Source organism: Equus przewalskii, chromosome 10, assembly GCF_037783145.1.
Source record: "Equus przewalskii isolate Varuska chromosome 10, EquPr2, whole genome shotgun sequence".
NCBI lineage: Eukaryota > Metazoa > Chordata > Mammalia > Perissodactyla > Equidae > Equus > Equus przewalskii.
Window position 1 is genome coordinate 1,105,792 of NC_091840.1, and position 16,506 is coordinate 1,122,297.

Sequence of the window (16,506 nt, forward strand, 5' to 3'; positions counted from 1 at the left end):
TGTCCTGGTGGCAGAACTAATTTCGCAACTATTCAGATGTCAGTAACATGTAATACATTTATCATCACTATCTTCAAGTGAATGGATAAATAAGCTTTAAAAAAATTTTTTCTGTTTCAGTTTCCAGGATGGTGAATATCAATAGTTATAACTCATAAAACTTGTTGGAGTCCTCAGTAAGCTTGTGTTTAACCAAATTGATTCATTATTCTGAGAAATGTTATTTCAACAGTAATTGTGTCTTATAGTATGTCGGAGTCAAGATAAATTTCCACGATTTTTAGGTAACGTAACACAAGTTGAGTTAATGAATGGTGTTCATTGGGTGCCTTGATGATTTCTAAGGAAGACGGAACGCTGAAGCATTGGTAACAAGCATAATCTTTATATGGTTAAACTTTTTCTGCTGCTTTTTCTATGCTCCAGAGAGGGTATATCCTTGGGTCTATTAATGAGTTTGCTCATTTCTGCCACTTTGAGAAGCCACGAAAGGGATGTGTATAGCTGTAGAGAGTTGTCTGTGTGTGTTCACGAGCTCTGCTGGCCTGCTGAAATGCTGGCGTGTCACACGGTTCACATGTGCCCGCCACCCAGTTCTCGGTGAAGGAGAAGTGAGTTTGATTTTGAAGAGAACATGCTGTTCTTCTCGAGTGTTTGTATTCAGCACAAGAGAACCCAAAAGTGATGTGCACACAGAGAACACACCTTTCCCTCCTCTTGTTTCTAGGGAAACTGTCTGGTCGCTCCCCTCCCACCCCTGGAGCCCAGAAGCCGGGTGAGGCGCCTGAGGCACCTTTGGGCCAGTTGCAGCCCCACTTCCCAACTCAGGTAACACTCCTTCATCTCAGGAATGTATTTTTAATAACTTTTTACTAATTGCTTGAGTATTGAGTTTTCATTACAGAAACTTCAAAATACGGTAAACACAACTGAAAAAGCCTCCAATTTTCAGCACCCAAACATAGTTACCAGTAACATTTCAGTGTGTTTCCTACTGTTTTTTACAACTACAAATTATATCATCCATAGGTTTTACTATAGCTTTACCACCCGGGTATTATTTTTTAAATCTTTACCAATATAATAGGTTAAAAAAAATTGCATCTTGGGGCCAGCCCTGTGGCATAGTGGTTAAATTTGCTTACCAGTTTGGATCTGGGGCACGGACCTACACACTGTTCATCAAGCCATGCTGTGGTGGCATCCCACATACAAAATAGAGGAAGATGGGCACAGATGTTATCTCAGTGACAATCTTCCTCAAGCAAAAAGAGAAAGATTGGCAACAGATGTTAGCTCAGCGACAATCTTCCTCAAAAAAAAAGTGTCTTATATCCTTAGTGTTATTTAAGTTTTTAATCAATTTATTGGCCATTTATATTTCTTCTTTTGTGGGTTATTTATACACATTCTTTGCTATTTTTTCTACTGGTGTGTTGTTACTTTTCTTGTTAGTTTGTAAGAGTTCTTTATATATTAAGGAAATTGCTGCTTGTCTGTTATAAATCTCTCTCAAACTTGTCGTTTGCCTTTTAATTTTTAATTTTGTTTTAATCCACAGATAACTTTTTTTAATCTAATGAACTGTCAGTCTACTTAATGGTTTATTTCACTGGATTTTGTCTTAGAGGGTTTTTCTCTAGTCTGAGTTTAGGTAAATATTCACCCTTTTCTTCCAGTTGTTCTATTTTACTAATTGTCATAGTACCCTGTAAGTCATTATCCTACTTTTTTCCCACTGGTTTGGAATTGCCATTTTTATCATATGTTAAAAGTCTATTCTCTTGCTTATGTTTGTTTTTAATTAATTTTTAATTTTGAAATAATTTTCAATTCGCATGAAGTTGTAAGAACAGCACATATACCCTTCACCTACATTCACCAGTTGTTAACTTATTGCTACATTTGCTTTGTCATTCTTCTTCCCTCCCTCTGCCTCCCATACATTTTAGATAGAGAGATCTGGAGAGAGATGATAGATAGACAGACAGAGAGCTAAGTGGAAATAAATAAAGGAAACCTCATTTATAATGGAGTCAGGAAGCCCTGAAGGGGAGCTCTCACACAGGTACCAGTCAGTGCAGCCACATAACCAGCCGCAAGAAGGAAGATGAGAATTATTTCGACAAGGGAGGACGTAATCACATGGGAATTTCATCTCCTGCTTGTAAGCAAAAGAAGGAAGATCCCTCCCTGCCCCAGCATGAGCACCCCAGCCAGTGCTTGTAGCCCGTGGGAAACCGCCACAACCTCGACTCTCCTTCTTCTCCACTGAACTTTTGCTCGAAAACCTTCCCCACTTCCCTCCTAAACCCTGGCCTTCCCGTTGTCTCTGAGGGCTGCCTGTGTCTAACCGTAGCTTGCATGTCCTGAATGGCAGTTCCTCTGCCGTTCCTGAAGAAACAACCCGTATTGCTGGTAATATAACTGGCTGTTTCATTGTTAAGGTCCATAGATGGGTAGGTAGCCAGGGAGCTAGCTTTTTCCTTGGACCAGCTGAGAATAAGTTGCAGACATCGAGCCCCTGTGTATCTGAAAACAAGGACGCCCCCTGACATGTAGCCACAGAAATTATCAAACTCAGAAAGCATGACATTAATACAGTCCTAGAACTTAATATACATTCTATATTCAGATTTGGCCAGTCACCTCTCTGTAGCCATCATCCTCAGCTGAGTAGCCGGTCCAGGACCCGCGTTGCCTCAGCGCTCCCATGCGTGTGTGTGTGTGTGTGTGTGTGAATGTTTGTGAGTGTGCTTGTGCCCCAGAACGGGTCCTCAGCCCTTCTTGGTCTTTCACAGCATCGACATTTTTGAAAAGTCAGGCCAGTGTTTCATAGACTGTGGGGCTGACACTGCAAAACTGTTGGATTCCAGTTCTGCATTTATCTTCTACACAGTTCCAGTGACTTGTCTGTTCCCGAGTCCATGCTGTCCTACCTTAAATACTATGGCTTTGGGCCGACCCTGTGGCCTAGTGGTTAAGTTTGGCACGCTCTGCTTCAGCAGCCTGGGTTCAGTTCCCAGGCACAGACCCACACCACTCATTGGTGGCCATGCTGTGGTGGCAACCCACATACGAAATAGGGGAAGATTGACAATGGATGTTAGCTCAGGGGGAATCTTCTTCAGCAAAAACAAAAACAAAAACACACCCATAGCTTTGTGATATGTTTAATATATTACAAATCTCTGTAACCAGCTTGCCGTAGTTTCTGCTACCTCATAAAATTTTCTTTGCTGTTCTCTCCCATTTAATGTTTACTAGGTGGTATTGTTATTTATGTATTTATTTTTTTAAGTATTTTTATACTTCTAAGAAGATACAAAGACTAATTTACTGAACACCTGTGTGTACACCATCCAGCTTAATAAACAAAATGTTATAATGTCAAAACCCCTTTGATCTCCACCCAAAAGTGCCTCCAGCCCCTTTCAGACTTCCCTGATGTGTTTCTCTCTCTCAGCGGATACTGGAAATCTGTGTTAATCATATGCAGCTGTGTGTATATCTTTCTGCGCCTGTGCTTTCATTCAACATTATGTTTCTGAGATCTATGCATGTTGATACTTTGGCTCTGGTTCAGGGAGGGGTAAAGTTTCTCTGTAAAGGGCCAGATAGGAAATACTCTCACCTTTAAGGGCTGTACAGTCTCTGTTTTAACTTCTCAGCTCTGCATCTAGCCTGACTGCAGCCACAGGGGATACGTAAACAGATGGGCATGGACATGCTCCAGGAGGACATTATGGATCTTGAAATCTTAATTTCATATAGTTTTCATGTCATAAAATATTCTTCTTTTGATTTTTTCCAACTACTTAAAAATGTAAAAACTATTTCTAGCTCACAGGTATACAAAAAACGTGGTGGGCAGAGTTTGCCTGCAAGCTGTGGTTTGCCGACCGCAAGACTACATACTAGTTTGTATTTTCTTTCTACTGTGCCAATGTACCGACATTTACCCACTCTTCTGTCAGTGGGCATCTAGGTTGGTTACCAATGTTTTGGTATGAACATTGTGATTACTGTCCTCATATGCAAAAGTGTCTCTAGAGTGTGTACCTGTGGTGCAGAATCGCTGGGTTCGAGGGTGTGTATGTTTTGTCTTTCTAAGATGTTGTCAGATGACTGTCTAAAGTCGTTGGACAGTTCACACTTCCACAGGCGATGCACAAAGACTCTGCATTTTGTCACATGTTGGTATTTTGAAGCTCAACACAATGTACTCATCTGTTTTTGTTGCTGTTTTTAAAATTCTTATAACAAAGAGACTTTATTTTTCAGAGCAGTTTTAAGTTCATAGAAGAGTTGAGCAGAAAGTGCAGAAGTTTCCCACACACCTCCTGCCCCTACACATGCACAGCCTCCCCCATTACCAGCATCCCACCAGAGTGGGGCGTTTGTCACAACTGATGAGCCGCCTTGACAGGTCATTATCATCCCACATCCCCAGAGTGCACAGGTTCCTCTTGGCGGTGTCCGTTCTGTGGCTGTGGACGAATGCATGTGGCCCGTGTTCATCATCAGAACCTCGTGCAGAGAGCTTTCACTGCCCTCAGATCCTCTACGCTCTGCCTGTTCCTCCTGTCCCCTTAGCCCTTCCAGCCACTGATCTTTTTCTCTCTGCAGAGTTCTGCCTTCCCAGAGTGTCCTAGAGTTGGAATCCCACAGCAGGAGGTGTTCTCAGAGTGGCTTCTTTTGCTCAGTCGTGTGTAGTTAAGGTTCCCCCGTGTCTCTTCACAGCTTCGTAAGCTCTTTTCTTTTTGTGGCTGAATAGTGTTCTCTTGATGGCTATAGCAATGTGTTTATCTTATATGTCTCTTTAAACTTGCAGTCTAACCGTTGCAGGTTGTGAGGGAGGTAGTCGACTTCTGGAAAACGATTTTATTTGTGTGTCGGTGGTTTCTCTTTGGTTCTCTGTGCTGACAAAGATGGTGTATGGGGAGGATCGGCCTCCTTCCTTTTCAATTTGTAGACCTTTTGTTTCTTCTCCACATGTTGTCCTGGCCAGGACTCCATGCAGCGTGGAGAAGGATGGGGTGGCTGGCATCTCCACCTTTGGCCTGGTTTAGAAAGAATGCCTTTTGCATTTTATCTTCAAGTAGAACATTGGGTAGGTTTTGGTCTTGTGTTGAACTATGCCAAATTGCCAGTTTGAAGGGTCAAATATCAGCAATTTCATAGGGTTTGAACCAACACAGACCCTTCATCAGCTGAAAGAAGCTCTTTCTTCTACTTAACTGAGTTTTTACCCAGAATAGGTGTTGAATCCTCTCTGGTCCTGCAGCTGACTCTGCCCAGATGGCCACGTGTGGGGTCCTGTTCCCGGCTGCTTGGACGGTAGCCGTCCTTCCATCTGGAGGGTGCGCTTGCTGGCGTCTTGGCCGGGGTTTGGGATCTCTGTCCACCCTGGGCTTGGATCGCGTGTTCTGCCTTAGGGAACATTCTCACCTTTCTGTTCATCACGAGAGTTTCATATGACTAGAAACTTCTACTCCTGATTATTTGAGGAAATGTGCCAAACGTGTGCCTTGGAGCTATGCGCATGCATCTGTGTGTAATTTGTAAACCACTAAGATTCAGTTTCTTCTAGGGACGTGTGAGTTTTATAAAGTCTTGATGTAGTCTCCCAGTGTGTTGTGTGTCTTCTCAGTTTGTTTATTTATTTATTTATTTATTTATTTATTTATTTTTTGAGGAAGATTAGCCCTGAGCTAACTACTGCCAGTCCTCCTCTTTTTGCTGAGGAAGACTGGCCCTGAGCTAACATCGTGCCCATCTTCCTCTACTTTATATGTGGGACGCCTACCACAGCATGGCTTGCCAAGTGGTGCCATGTCCACACCTGGGATCCGAACCGGCGAACCCTGGGCTGCTGAGAAGCGGAACGTGCGAACTTAACCGCTGTGCCACCGGGCCGGCCCTCAGTTTGTTTAAAATCAGTTAAAATAAGAGACAGCCAGGCAGAGAGGGACGGCCTGTTCTGCCATCAGGTGACATGAGTTCTGCATCGCTCCTGGTGAGGTGGGGGTGTCAGGGTTCCGGGTTGAGCAGCGACAAGCTCCGGCCTGGGTGAGAGGCGCAGGTGGGCAAGGTGCGTGCAGGGCCCTGGAGGCACAAGGGCTTCGGAGGGGCTGGGTCAGGATGGGGACAGGGCGGCCGGTGAGGAGACGCATCATATCTAGAGGCACTAGAAGCCAGGGCTCCCTGCCACGTTGGATTTGAAATGAGAGAGAAAGAAAGGAAGCCAGGTTTGAGGCCTGGGCAGCTGGATGTGGGAGGAGACTGTGGGAAGAGCAGGTCTGGGGTTAGATTCAGATGCCTGTTCTCCATTGCCATGTGGGCATCCAGTCTGAGGTTGCACATCTGGATGTGGAGTTTGAGGAAAGAGTCCAATGGGACACAAACGCCAGTCCTCAGCAATGGTGGGGATCTGAGCCTGGGACAGCACGAGGTCGCCCAGGAACAGGTCTGGAGGAGAGAAAGGCCCATGGAGATGGGTCTGCCAGACGAGGAGACAGAGAAACTGAGACGGGCTAGCTGCAGACAGGGGCCCAGGGACGTGCTTTTTTTCCACCAACAGACTCCCTGCCCACGAAAGGAGCCTGTGGAGGAGGCAGCTGGGGAGAAGGGAACAGCCCAGAAAGGAGAGATGCGAGAACATTGAGGGCCAAGGTGCCAGGGCACTGGGGGGACCGCCGGGACTCGGGGCTTCCTGGACGGCAGCCCCACCCCTCCTTCCCTGCCGACCCCCCCCACGACCTATGAGCGTGCACCCACTCAACACATGCACCTCAGTTCTTCCCCTCCCCACGTGTGGGAGGTGCTGTTAGAGCATTGAAGCCACTGTTCCTGACTTTCAAATCATCTGTATTAATTGCTGAAACTTCTAAGTATATGTTGTTAGAGCAAATCTCTCCCAAATGATCGAATAAAGGTACCTGTTAGCTGTTATGGTAAGACAGTAGTTACTAGACCTCCACTTCCTTCTAGTGTATTAAATGTTTTATTCAGCTTTATTGATCTCTTTCCTACTACGAAACCAGCATGTATTCATTACATTCAGTGAAACAACTCTTTTCTTAAGACTCAAGACATGAAGACTCCATGGGCCCCCTTTTCAGTTCCTCTTCATTTCAAATAGTAAATGTTGTGGTATAAGAAGAAATAGGAGGAACATACAGAAAAGAACTCTTAATGATCAATAAAAAAAAGACAGGGAACCCATAGAGAAATAAGCAAAGGATGCAATCAGAAACCTTGGAGGAAGAAACTCAGCCAGTCAACAAACAGGAAAATCCACTCGCCATCACTGGGCTGAAAGTTAAAACTGAAAGGTGTGCATGCATCAGTTGGTTGAAAATCAAAAGTTACTTAGCCTTGAGTGGAGAAAAGCCGTGCAGCAGCAGGTTTCAGCACACCCTGTGGTGCCGGGCAGAGGCTGGGTGGGTCTGACCTGTCCCCAGGCCCTCCCTGAGGGTGGCCTGCTGCTCAGGGCTCTACCCAAGTCTGGGGCTTGTAATTCTTCTGTTTTCTTCCATGTTTCCTTCTGATGTGCCTTGGGTGACTCCCCTGAATGGTCCCGTTGGACTGCTTTTTGGCAAGCTTCCCACAAAGGGAGGATGTCACGAGTATTCCGGCTGCAAGGGTCAGAGAGGCCTCAGTTATGCACTGAGGATGCGCCACCAAACCGAGAGGCTCCGGGCCATCCGTGTGCTTGGCTTGGGCCCAGGGCTTCCTCCCCCGACGCTGCAGAGAGGGTGTGCATGACATTCAGGTGCTTGGCTTCCCGGCGGGATGGGACATGCTCTTAGATTGACATCACGAGGCCTGTTAAGTTCATCATGGCTGGTGGACAGAGCATGTCCCTCCCTTTGACATCATGAGCCCTCTTAAGTTTGTCCTGGCTGATGTATGGAGCATGTCCCTCCCTTTTGACTTGTCACCAAGTCGAGTAAGTCCCTAATACTAGCAATTTAGGGAAAGCGTTTCTTCCTAATCTTGAGGGAAAACTCAGTCACATACCCCATGAGTGACCCAGGAACACTGAGTTTCTTTCATATAAATTTCCGTGACAGGATTCTCAGGATGCCAAGAAAGAACGTTTCTCCGAATGCTCGGGAAAGATCCAACCCTGCTCGGCACAGATAGTCCGCAGAAACGAGACTCCGTGTGGCTCTGAGGCAGGAGTGGCCATGGGGCCAGGACAGGTGAGCAGCGCCCCTCAGTGCTGGGGTCTTTCTGCCATGTCTTGGCAAGGGAACTGGAGTGCTGTGTGGCCAGAGCTCGGGCCTGTCTGCAGCGGCCTCTGACGGCCCTCGAAGTCTCACACCAAGGCCTGTCTCCAGGCCAGGCCCACTGTCTTGTCACTTGCCTGGAGCAGGACAGGAAACTCTGGGGTTTCCTCGGGTTGGAGAGAGGGTGGCTTTCAAGGATGACTCTGTCTTTTCTGACTTTTATAGAAGCAACACAAAAGCTCCACGATGCCTTGCAAATCAACTCGTCAGAAAGATGGCCGGTCCTCAAAGTCACTCCCAGCTCAAGAATTCCAGGAGGAAAATGGCCACCACACCCAGAGATCCTCATCACTTGCCAGCAGTTCCCTGCAGGACGCTTGGAAGTTCCTCGACCTGGGATCCAGCCCTTCTGGCCTCACCTCCCAGGAGGACTGCACTCAAGGTAGGCAACAGCGTGCTTCCCCAGGCTGCTGCCCTGTGCGGACGGCCAAGGTGGCCACTCTCAGGCTCGTGTGCAGGTGGCACACACTCCTGCACTCTGAGTTAGCTGTCTGTTAGCTACGTCGTCTCCCTCTGCCTGGCTGCCGTGCAGAACCCGGAGGGCAGGGTGTCTTCAGCACAGTGACAGGCCGATGCGTGTCATTGTGTCTGCATCGAGTGGAGCACACAGTGACGAGGGCGTCACCTCCGCACAGGAGCTGGGCGGTTTGGACTGTTGGTTACTGTGGAGAGATGGGCATTCTCTGTTGCTCAGCCTCACGAGGCCAGAGCAGCTGAGGACGACCCCGTCCTTGTCCTGCCTGGGAACCTTGGCTCACCCTGATGGTCCCTGTGAGGTTTTCAGGAAAAGCCATGTGAAGGGCCCACCTGTGGGGGACCTGCACACGACAGAGAGGCACAGGAAGGGCAGAGGGAGGTAGGCTGTCTGAAGATGGTGGGAGGCCACGACCACAGCTCTACACACCATCATGGAGCAGCTGCAACTTGAGGTGGGAGTGATGACAGAGGCAGCACGTGGTTACCCAGAGGCCGAAAGTGGAACTGGCCTAGGGAGACAAAGTGGGAGTGGTGTGTATCAGTTTAAATGCTTTTAGCTCCAAGTCACAGGACAGCCTGATGAAAGTAACACAAAACAGCTTCTCAACCTTTATCTCATCATGGCACCCACAGAAAATTATACGTGTTCACTGGAATGAAGAGGAAAGAACCAAGGTGGTCAGCATCTTGATAACATTCCTGACACACAGTGTACTTGGCACAGCAATGGGGCACGCTGTCCAAAAAATAGGAGTCCCTCAATTTTCATGTCAAGTCCAGAGGTAAATGAGCCCAGGGCTGGCTCCTCTGGGATTCTCTTTCCTCCTAACGGTTCCACAATGGCTGCAGCAGCTCCGACCATCATATCAGAAAGCCGAAGGCGTGCTTCTATCCGCATGCTTCTCTTTCTTATATTTGGAGAGGGAAATGTCTCCCTAGAGCTCTCAACACACCCCCTCTTCCATCTCACTGGCTGCCTGGGTCACGTGGCCTCCCCTCGACCAGGGAGTCACTGGGAGATTGTCTTAGACCCTGGGAACCTGCTGCCTGGAGCTGAATAGCGTTGCGGTCTCTCAGCAAGAAATCTGGGGAAGGGCTGTGGCTTGGGCCTTCAACAGGGTCTGTGCAGGGAAGGCGGTGAGCCCCCTGGCCTAGAGGGGCTCAGCTGCTAGTTCTGAGCAGCAGTTTGCAATAAAAAACTAAGAAGATCCGTTTCAACATAGGCTTTTGGTGCACGCTGTGAAAGATTTCGTGGTGCGGATAAGGTTGAAATTACTGCAGTTTAATTTGCCTAATGAGCCCCCAGGTTTCCTGTGCTTTCCTTGTATCTGAACACTTGAGTGCACATGACTGGGTTACCCGGATGGCCTATCCACCCTGTGTGAGAACGCTTCTCACAACTTCAGCGGTGACTCAAACGCTGACAGTCAGGAAGACGAGGACTCTGGCACGATGTTAGCGTTTATGATAAAGCACAGCGTGGGCAACGGTCCCAGACAAGCAGTCCGGGAGCTCTGTCCCAGATACTGCAGTGAGTGGCCTCTGCCCTTCTCCCATTTTCAGCACATCATGAGGGGCCAGCTACCTCCTGGCAGGCATGCGCAGGGTTAGAGTGACACTGAAATGGTTGAATTCTTTGTGGCATCTGCATTTAATGATATGACTACTTTTCTAATGTGGTACTTCTCAAGATGTCACAAGGTTCTCACGCTGAGAAGACATATTCGTCTTGATTTTGAGGTGGCACCAGCGCACCCCTCTGCTCCTCTTCCAGACCTTGCTCCTCCTTCCTGTCCTTGCCAGCTCCTTCTTGTCCTTGCCCCACCCTTCCTCTCCTTGTTCTGCCCCTCCTGCCTTCACCACACCTTAACCTGTCCTTACCCCTACTGCCGTCCTCCCCTCATCTCCTACACACGCACACACCTATCATTTGTAGGCCTGTCCAGGCTCTCCTGCAACCCCATCTCAGTGCCGGGCTCCACCCTGCCTCCCAGGGCATGGGCAGCAATGTGGGGTCCGCACTCTGGACCTTTCGGTTAGCCTGGCCCCTCCTCCATCCTCAGGGATTCACTGTTTGCAGGTTGCGGCCTCTCCACGCCCTGCCTCCAAACACATTAGTTCTTACAGCATCCGGATGGCCTCTGCCCCTGCCTGGCCTATAGCAGCGGGCCAGGGCCTCCCCCTCAATCTCCCCAGCTCCAGACAAGTGCATCCCAGCTCCCTCCTGCCCATACCTACAGACACCCCCTCCTGCACCTGTGGGCACCCCCTGGCACCTGTGGACACCCGCCTGCACCTGCAGACAACTCCCTCCCCCCCCAGCACCTCTGGACACCTCCCTTGCACCTGGGGACACCCCGCTGCACCTGTGAACCCTGCTTCTGCACCTGTAGACATCCCCAGCCCCCACACCTGCAGATACCCCCTTCCCGAACCTGCAGACCCCTGCCTTGTGTGGGCACCCCCCTGCTCTGTCTTTCAAGCACCTGCCTCCTCCTGAAGCCCTCCCTGGCCCCTCCTGCTGCATTTCACCCCCACCCAGCTTCCTTCCCCTTAGCACTCGCCCCCATGTTGCACGCTGTTTTTCTCCTTCATCTTGATTCTGTCCTGTCTGCAGGGAGAGTTTGCGGTGTGGGGGCGTCGTCCTTGATCCTTGACCCTGGCCAGCAAAAACAGGTGCACAGTAGGTGCTCAATCAAGGTATGCAGGAAGATAACCAGGAGGAATGGGAGCTGAGGAGGCCCTGAATCTGCTGCCCAGGGACCCAGCTTCTCAGGAAAAGTGTGTGATTCGAGGAACTCCCAAGCATTGGTTACAAAGTATGAGTTGAAAAAGCACGCGCTTTCTGGATGGAAGTAGTAATAGTGTAAAGACGGCTGTTTGGGGCCGGCTCCCGTGGCCTAGTGGTTAAATTCAGCGTGTTCCACGTTGGCGGTCCAGGTTCGGTACCCGGGCACACACCTATGCCACTCGTCTGTCAGTGGCCATGCTGTGGCAGCAGCTCATATACAAAAAGAGGAAGATTGGCAGTGGATATTAGCTCAGGGCGAATCTTCCTCAGCATGAAAAAGAAAGAGAGAGAGACAGCTGTTTTCTCCAAGTCGAAGTAACCAGTTACTGTAATCCTAACTGAAATACATTTTCTCTTGAAGCTAAATAAGTGAGTTTTCAAGTAGTAGAGCAATAAAATGCATGGGGAAGAGGCAGTGTCAGCACATGTCATTAAATAATATGATGCCAACACAGAAGGCCCTCCCCAGCAGAGCCTCAGAGAGAAGGATGTGCTGCTTCTCCAGGAGCCAGACAATGGCAGCCCAGACGCGCTTGCCACCCTCCCCACTCCTCCATCCAGAGTGCAGGCTAGTGTGCCCGGCAGAGTCTAGGGCTTAAATCAAACCGTAAAGACAGACAGAAGTGGAACCGAGCATTTATAGATGCTTTAAAAGTCATGAATCCCCAGGACCAGCCCGGTGGCATAGCAGTGAAGTTCGCACGTTCCGCTTTGGCCGCCCTGGGTTAGCCAGTTTGGATCCCGGGTGCAGACATGGCACCGCTTGGCAAGCCATGCTATGGTAGGCATCCCACATATAAAAAGTAGAGGAAGATGGGCATGGATGTTAGCTCAGGGCCAGTTTTCCTCAGCAAAAAAAAGAGGAGGATTGGCAGCAGATGTTAGCTCAGGGCTAATCTTCCTCAAAAAAATAATGAATCCCTAAGATAATTCTCTTTTAACCTCAAAAATAATCAAACTGGGAAGATAGCCTTAAGCCTTATGATGAAGGTCAGTCATATACGCATAACTCATCCAAGTCGAGCAGATGTACAGGTTGATGAGAAGGGACGAGAACGCTCAGTCGAGGCAGTACCAGCCGAGCGGAGGGAGTGGTGCCTGGCAGAGCAGCGCTGCCTGGGGGAGCCTGGTCTGGCCTCGCAGGGTGAGGCCGACTGCCTGGCCTTCCTGGAGTGCGTTCGGTTGGTGTACCTCTGTTCCAGGAACAGTTAGAGTAATCAGCCTCCCAGGTGCCCACTGGGGTGGGGAACGTCCACTGGAGCAAAGGGGGCTCCAAACCCCGTCTAGTGAGGAGTGACACCTCCTTGTGGCTATGAAACAAGTTAGAATAGTGCAAAAGGGTTCAGGTAAAAAGTTAGTCTCCTCCTCCCCCTCTCCTCCCAGTCCCACCTTCTGGGGCCGGTCCTTGTCCCTGTCCCCAGGCCACAACTGTCCACTCCCCCTGCCCATCTCCAGACTCGCCCCATGCTCCGTGGCTGTAGAGGCGTCCGTGTGGAGAGGTGTGTGGCTCCTCTCTGCTGTGGTATGTGCCAGGAGGCAGCTTGCTTTTCCGTCTCTGTCTGCGTGTTTCTCTGTCTTGGTGCACACAGAGCTGACAGATCTTTTTGGTAGTTTAGTGACCGCTGCCTTGGTACTTTCTTTAACCCACTTATGCTTGTGGCTGTCCAGGCTGCTTGCCGAGCTGGTGCTACAGGAACCCCCTGGTGCGCGTGGAGTGCTTGTGGGACCTGTTGTCTGATGAGCATCTGGAGTTGAGATCACTGGGTTAGAAGTGTGAGTGGTTTGAGTTCTGAGAGGTATTACCCAACCGCCCTCAAGAGCTGACCCAGCTCACATCCATGGCTGCAGGGGATAAAGGAGTCTTTCCTCACTCCCAGACTGGTGGATTTTTATCAAGCATTTTCTTTTTTGACCATTCCGATAGGTGGAAAACGGTATTTCATTATTGTTTTAAGTTACGGTGAGGTTGGCCATGTGACGTCTGATCTGTGTGTTGGTCAGGTTTTGCACCTCTTTTAAAGGTAACGCAGAAGCCAGCAGCATAAGAGAACACGTGCTCATTGTGGTTTTTGAAAGTGAGGCCACAGGAGGACAGGAAGGTGCACTCGAGAAGGGGACTGCTGCTGAGGCTCCAGGAAGGGGCCGGCCCGCGGAGGGGAGGGAAGGTGGGATGCTGTGTTTACAAATAGTTTTGTAAATGAATGTTTTTAAAGAGAGGAGTACAGACGCAGCCAGTATTTGCTGAGTGCTTCCAAGTGCCAGCTGTCGCTGGTGCTTCCGCTGCTAAGGTGTCCAATCCCCACGGTAAACCAGTGCCACACAGCTATGTGGTCTCCTTTTCAAGTGAGGAAGTCAAGGCCCAGGGCACTGAGTAACCACCCAAGGCCATGTAGCCCATAGCCAGAGGTCCCACATCCCAACCCTCATTTCACTCCATGGAGTTCCTGAGGGGCCAGGGCTGATCCACACAGGGCGGGATGGGTAGGGCAAGGGCCAAGGCAATCCCTAGGTCAGACAGATAACGGTGGGGTGGGGGGGAGGACGGGGGTGGCTCCTGAGGGTGTGGCTGCCAGGAGTCAGTACTCCTTCAGAAAGAGGTGGGGAACCGTCCACATTTCAAGGTGGCGCCCACTCGGCAGCCGCCTGTTCTGAGCGATGGCTCGGTGGCCCCTGGGCGCCAGTGTGGACGGAGCTCACTTGGTCTCGCCTGTGGGGACAGGAGGACCACTCGGCAGCCGCCTGTTCTGAGCGATGGCTCGGTGGCCCCTGGGCGCCAGTGTGGACGGAGCTCACTTGGTCTCGCCTGTGGGGACAGGAGGACCACTCGGCAGCCGCCTGTTCTGAGCGATGGCTCGGTGGCCCCTGGGCGCCAGTGTGGACGGAGCTCACTGGTCTCGCCTGTGGGGACGGGAGGACCACAGTGCCCTCTTTCTTCCCAGTTGAAGACTTGCCCTCGCATCCTTGTGCCCCCAAAACTGAGGAAGAAGGAATAAAAAGTATGAGGAATAAGAAGGGAATGACTTTCAAAGGGGCGCAATGTTAGAGTTGGGTTTTTCTTTACAGTTTTGTTCTTTTGAAAATTACGTTAGTTTCTCCCTAAATTTAAAATTTTTTCCTTTGGACAGGGTTGTGTGGTATGTTACGATAGGTGTGCATAATCCTGTTAAGTGCTGCTAAGACAACGTTGCTTTTAAACCCTGTGCAGTGAGAACCTGTCTGTGTAGGTCTCTCTCTGCAGCGCTGGCCCCTAATGAGAAAAGCGTGTTGCAGGCCGTTCTTACCTAGCAATCCAGAAAGGAACAAAAACAGCCACCTCCTGTTCACAGCCCGATGTTGGGAGCCTCTGTAAGCGATCACAGGGTGCCCTGCTGTCGCCATTAGCCCGGACCCCACTGCCCCACCACAGTGGGTTCCTCTCCCAGCAGCTCCTGGAGGTGCGGACTCTACATTTTGATGAAGAGACCTAGGCCCAGAGTTGCTAGGTTGCTCGCCCAGGCTCCTCCAGCCCCCAGTGAGTAGGTCAGGATCAGAATCCAAGCCATCGGACTCCAGACCCTGAGCCCACCTGACAGAGAAGGGTCCAGAGGCTGGTGCCGTGGGCGCAGACGACAGGCGGCTGAGCGGAGGCGTGCAGGTGGTGCTGAGTCCTGTGGGCATGCCGCTCAGGGCAGTGACAGCCTGCAGGCTGGCTCCGTCCAGTGAAGGTAGCGGTGGCGCCACCCACAGTCACCCTTCTGTGGCAGTGTATGTCTGACGAGCCAGATCCTCCCGTTTTTCAAGTGAAACCAGAAATCTTGTGTTTTTATATAAATGTTGCTGTTCTTGAAAATTGGCAACTAATTGAAAAGTCACAACAAAGTGTGGGCCAAATTGTAGCTCAGTTTACGAGCTACATGCTCCTGCTAGCCAGACCCAGCCATACCTCCAGCTAAGAACTGTGTTCACGATTTTACGTGGTTGCCAGGAAACAGGAAGCAAGCACAGCTCTGACCTGGAGCAGCTGAGTGGTCTCCAGGGGCACAGCTGCTGGCAAAGCACCTTCCCGGACTGGGAGTAAAGTGCCTTCCGGGTGATACAGAGATTCTATCCCCTCTGAGTCACCGTATGTTCACACCGACAAACGCACCAGGCCCCAGGTTAGTGGGCCTTTCTGCAGGGTGTCGCCAGCCTCTGCATAGGGCTGAGTGGGCCCCCAGGACACCATCTCATCCTGGCACCGTGTGTTTTCGACTGGAGACTGTTCTGGGCCTTCCCTGGAAGGATGCTTGGACTCAGGAGCAACATTTTGGGCCTTCCTCTGAAGTAGATTACGGTTCAGCCCCGGCTCTGCCAGCCCAGCCATGCTCTGAGGACATAAAACATACTCTGAATGTGGGAGTTTAGAGTCACCTTGTCCACATGCCCTTGTTGACACAAAATAATGAATAACCATTCTATTGACAAGAGAAATAAGGTGAGTTTTACTTGAGCCAAAGTGAGGATCATACCCTAGGAAGGCCTTTTCCAGAAAGGAAGAAAGCATCCTGGAGAAGCTTGGTTTTCAGGACAGTCTTATATCTCTTTAGAACAAAGTACATACATTAAATACACCCAGGATACGGTTTCAAAGTTTCAAAGAGGTATTTACTTGCAAATTTGCAGGTCAACATGACCATGATGTTGGGAAAGGGACTAATATGGGCATTACCAATAGGGTGCAGGAGGGGAGTACGCATTCTTAAGAGAGTGGGTTCTTTACTTTAATGGTTAAGCGGGTGTACACTGTATGTTTGATGGGCCCTAAGTCAGGCTTCTTTAGTTCAAGCTGAATCAGTTTGAACCCGAATAGTTACCCCATATTCTCAATATGTGGAAATCTCACCCTTGAGACCAGAATATCACCATCAGGCCTCCCCACAAATGCTTTTGTATTTCTTGTGAAACCCAGGGGTTGAGCACAGG

At 49.8% G+C, this 16,506-nt stretch overlaps 1 protein-coding gene across 10 annotated transcripts in view; it reads left to right on the forward strand.

Annotated features, from left to right (window-relative positions):
* CCDC57 (coiled-coil domain containing 57) overlaps positions 1 to 16,506 on the forward strand; it is a 120,966-nt gene that overhangs the window by 85,544 nt on the left and 18,916 nt on the right. For 8 of the 10 annotated variants that reach the window (XM_070559613.1, XM_070559618.1, XM_070559619.1 and 5 more), the window contains 3 exons: positions 728 to 828; positions 8,079 to 8,210; positions 8,463 to 8,679. In XM_070559613.1, the coding sequence (XP_070415714.1) occupies positions 728 to 828; positions 8,079 to 8,210; positions 8,463 to 8,679 (450 nt within the window). Of the gene's footprint in view, positions 1 to 727; positions 829 to 8,078; positions 8,211 to 8,462; positions 8,680 to 16,506 lie in introns of those variants that run through there. The other 2 variants (XR_011522774.1, XR_011522773.1) reach the window with 1 other exon arrangement.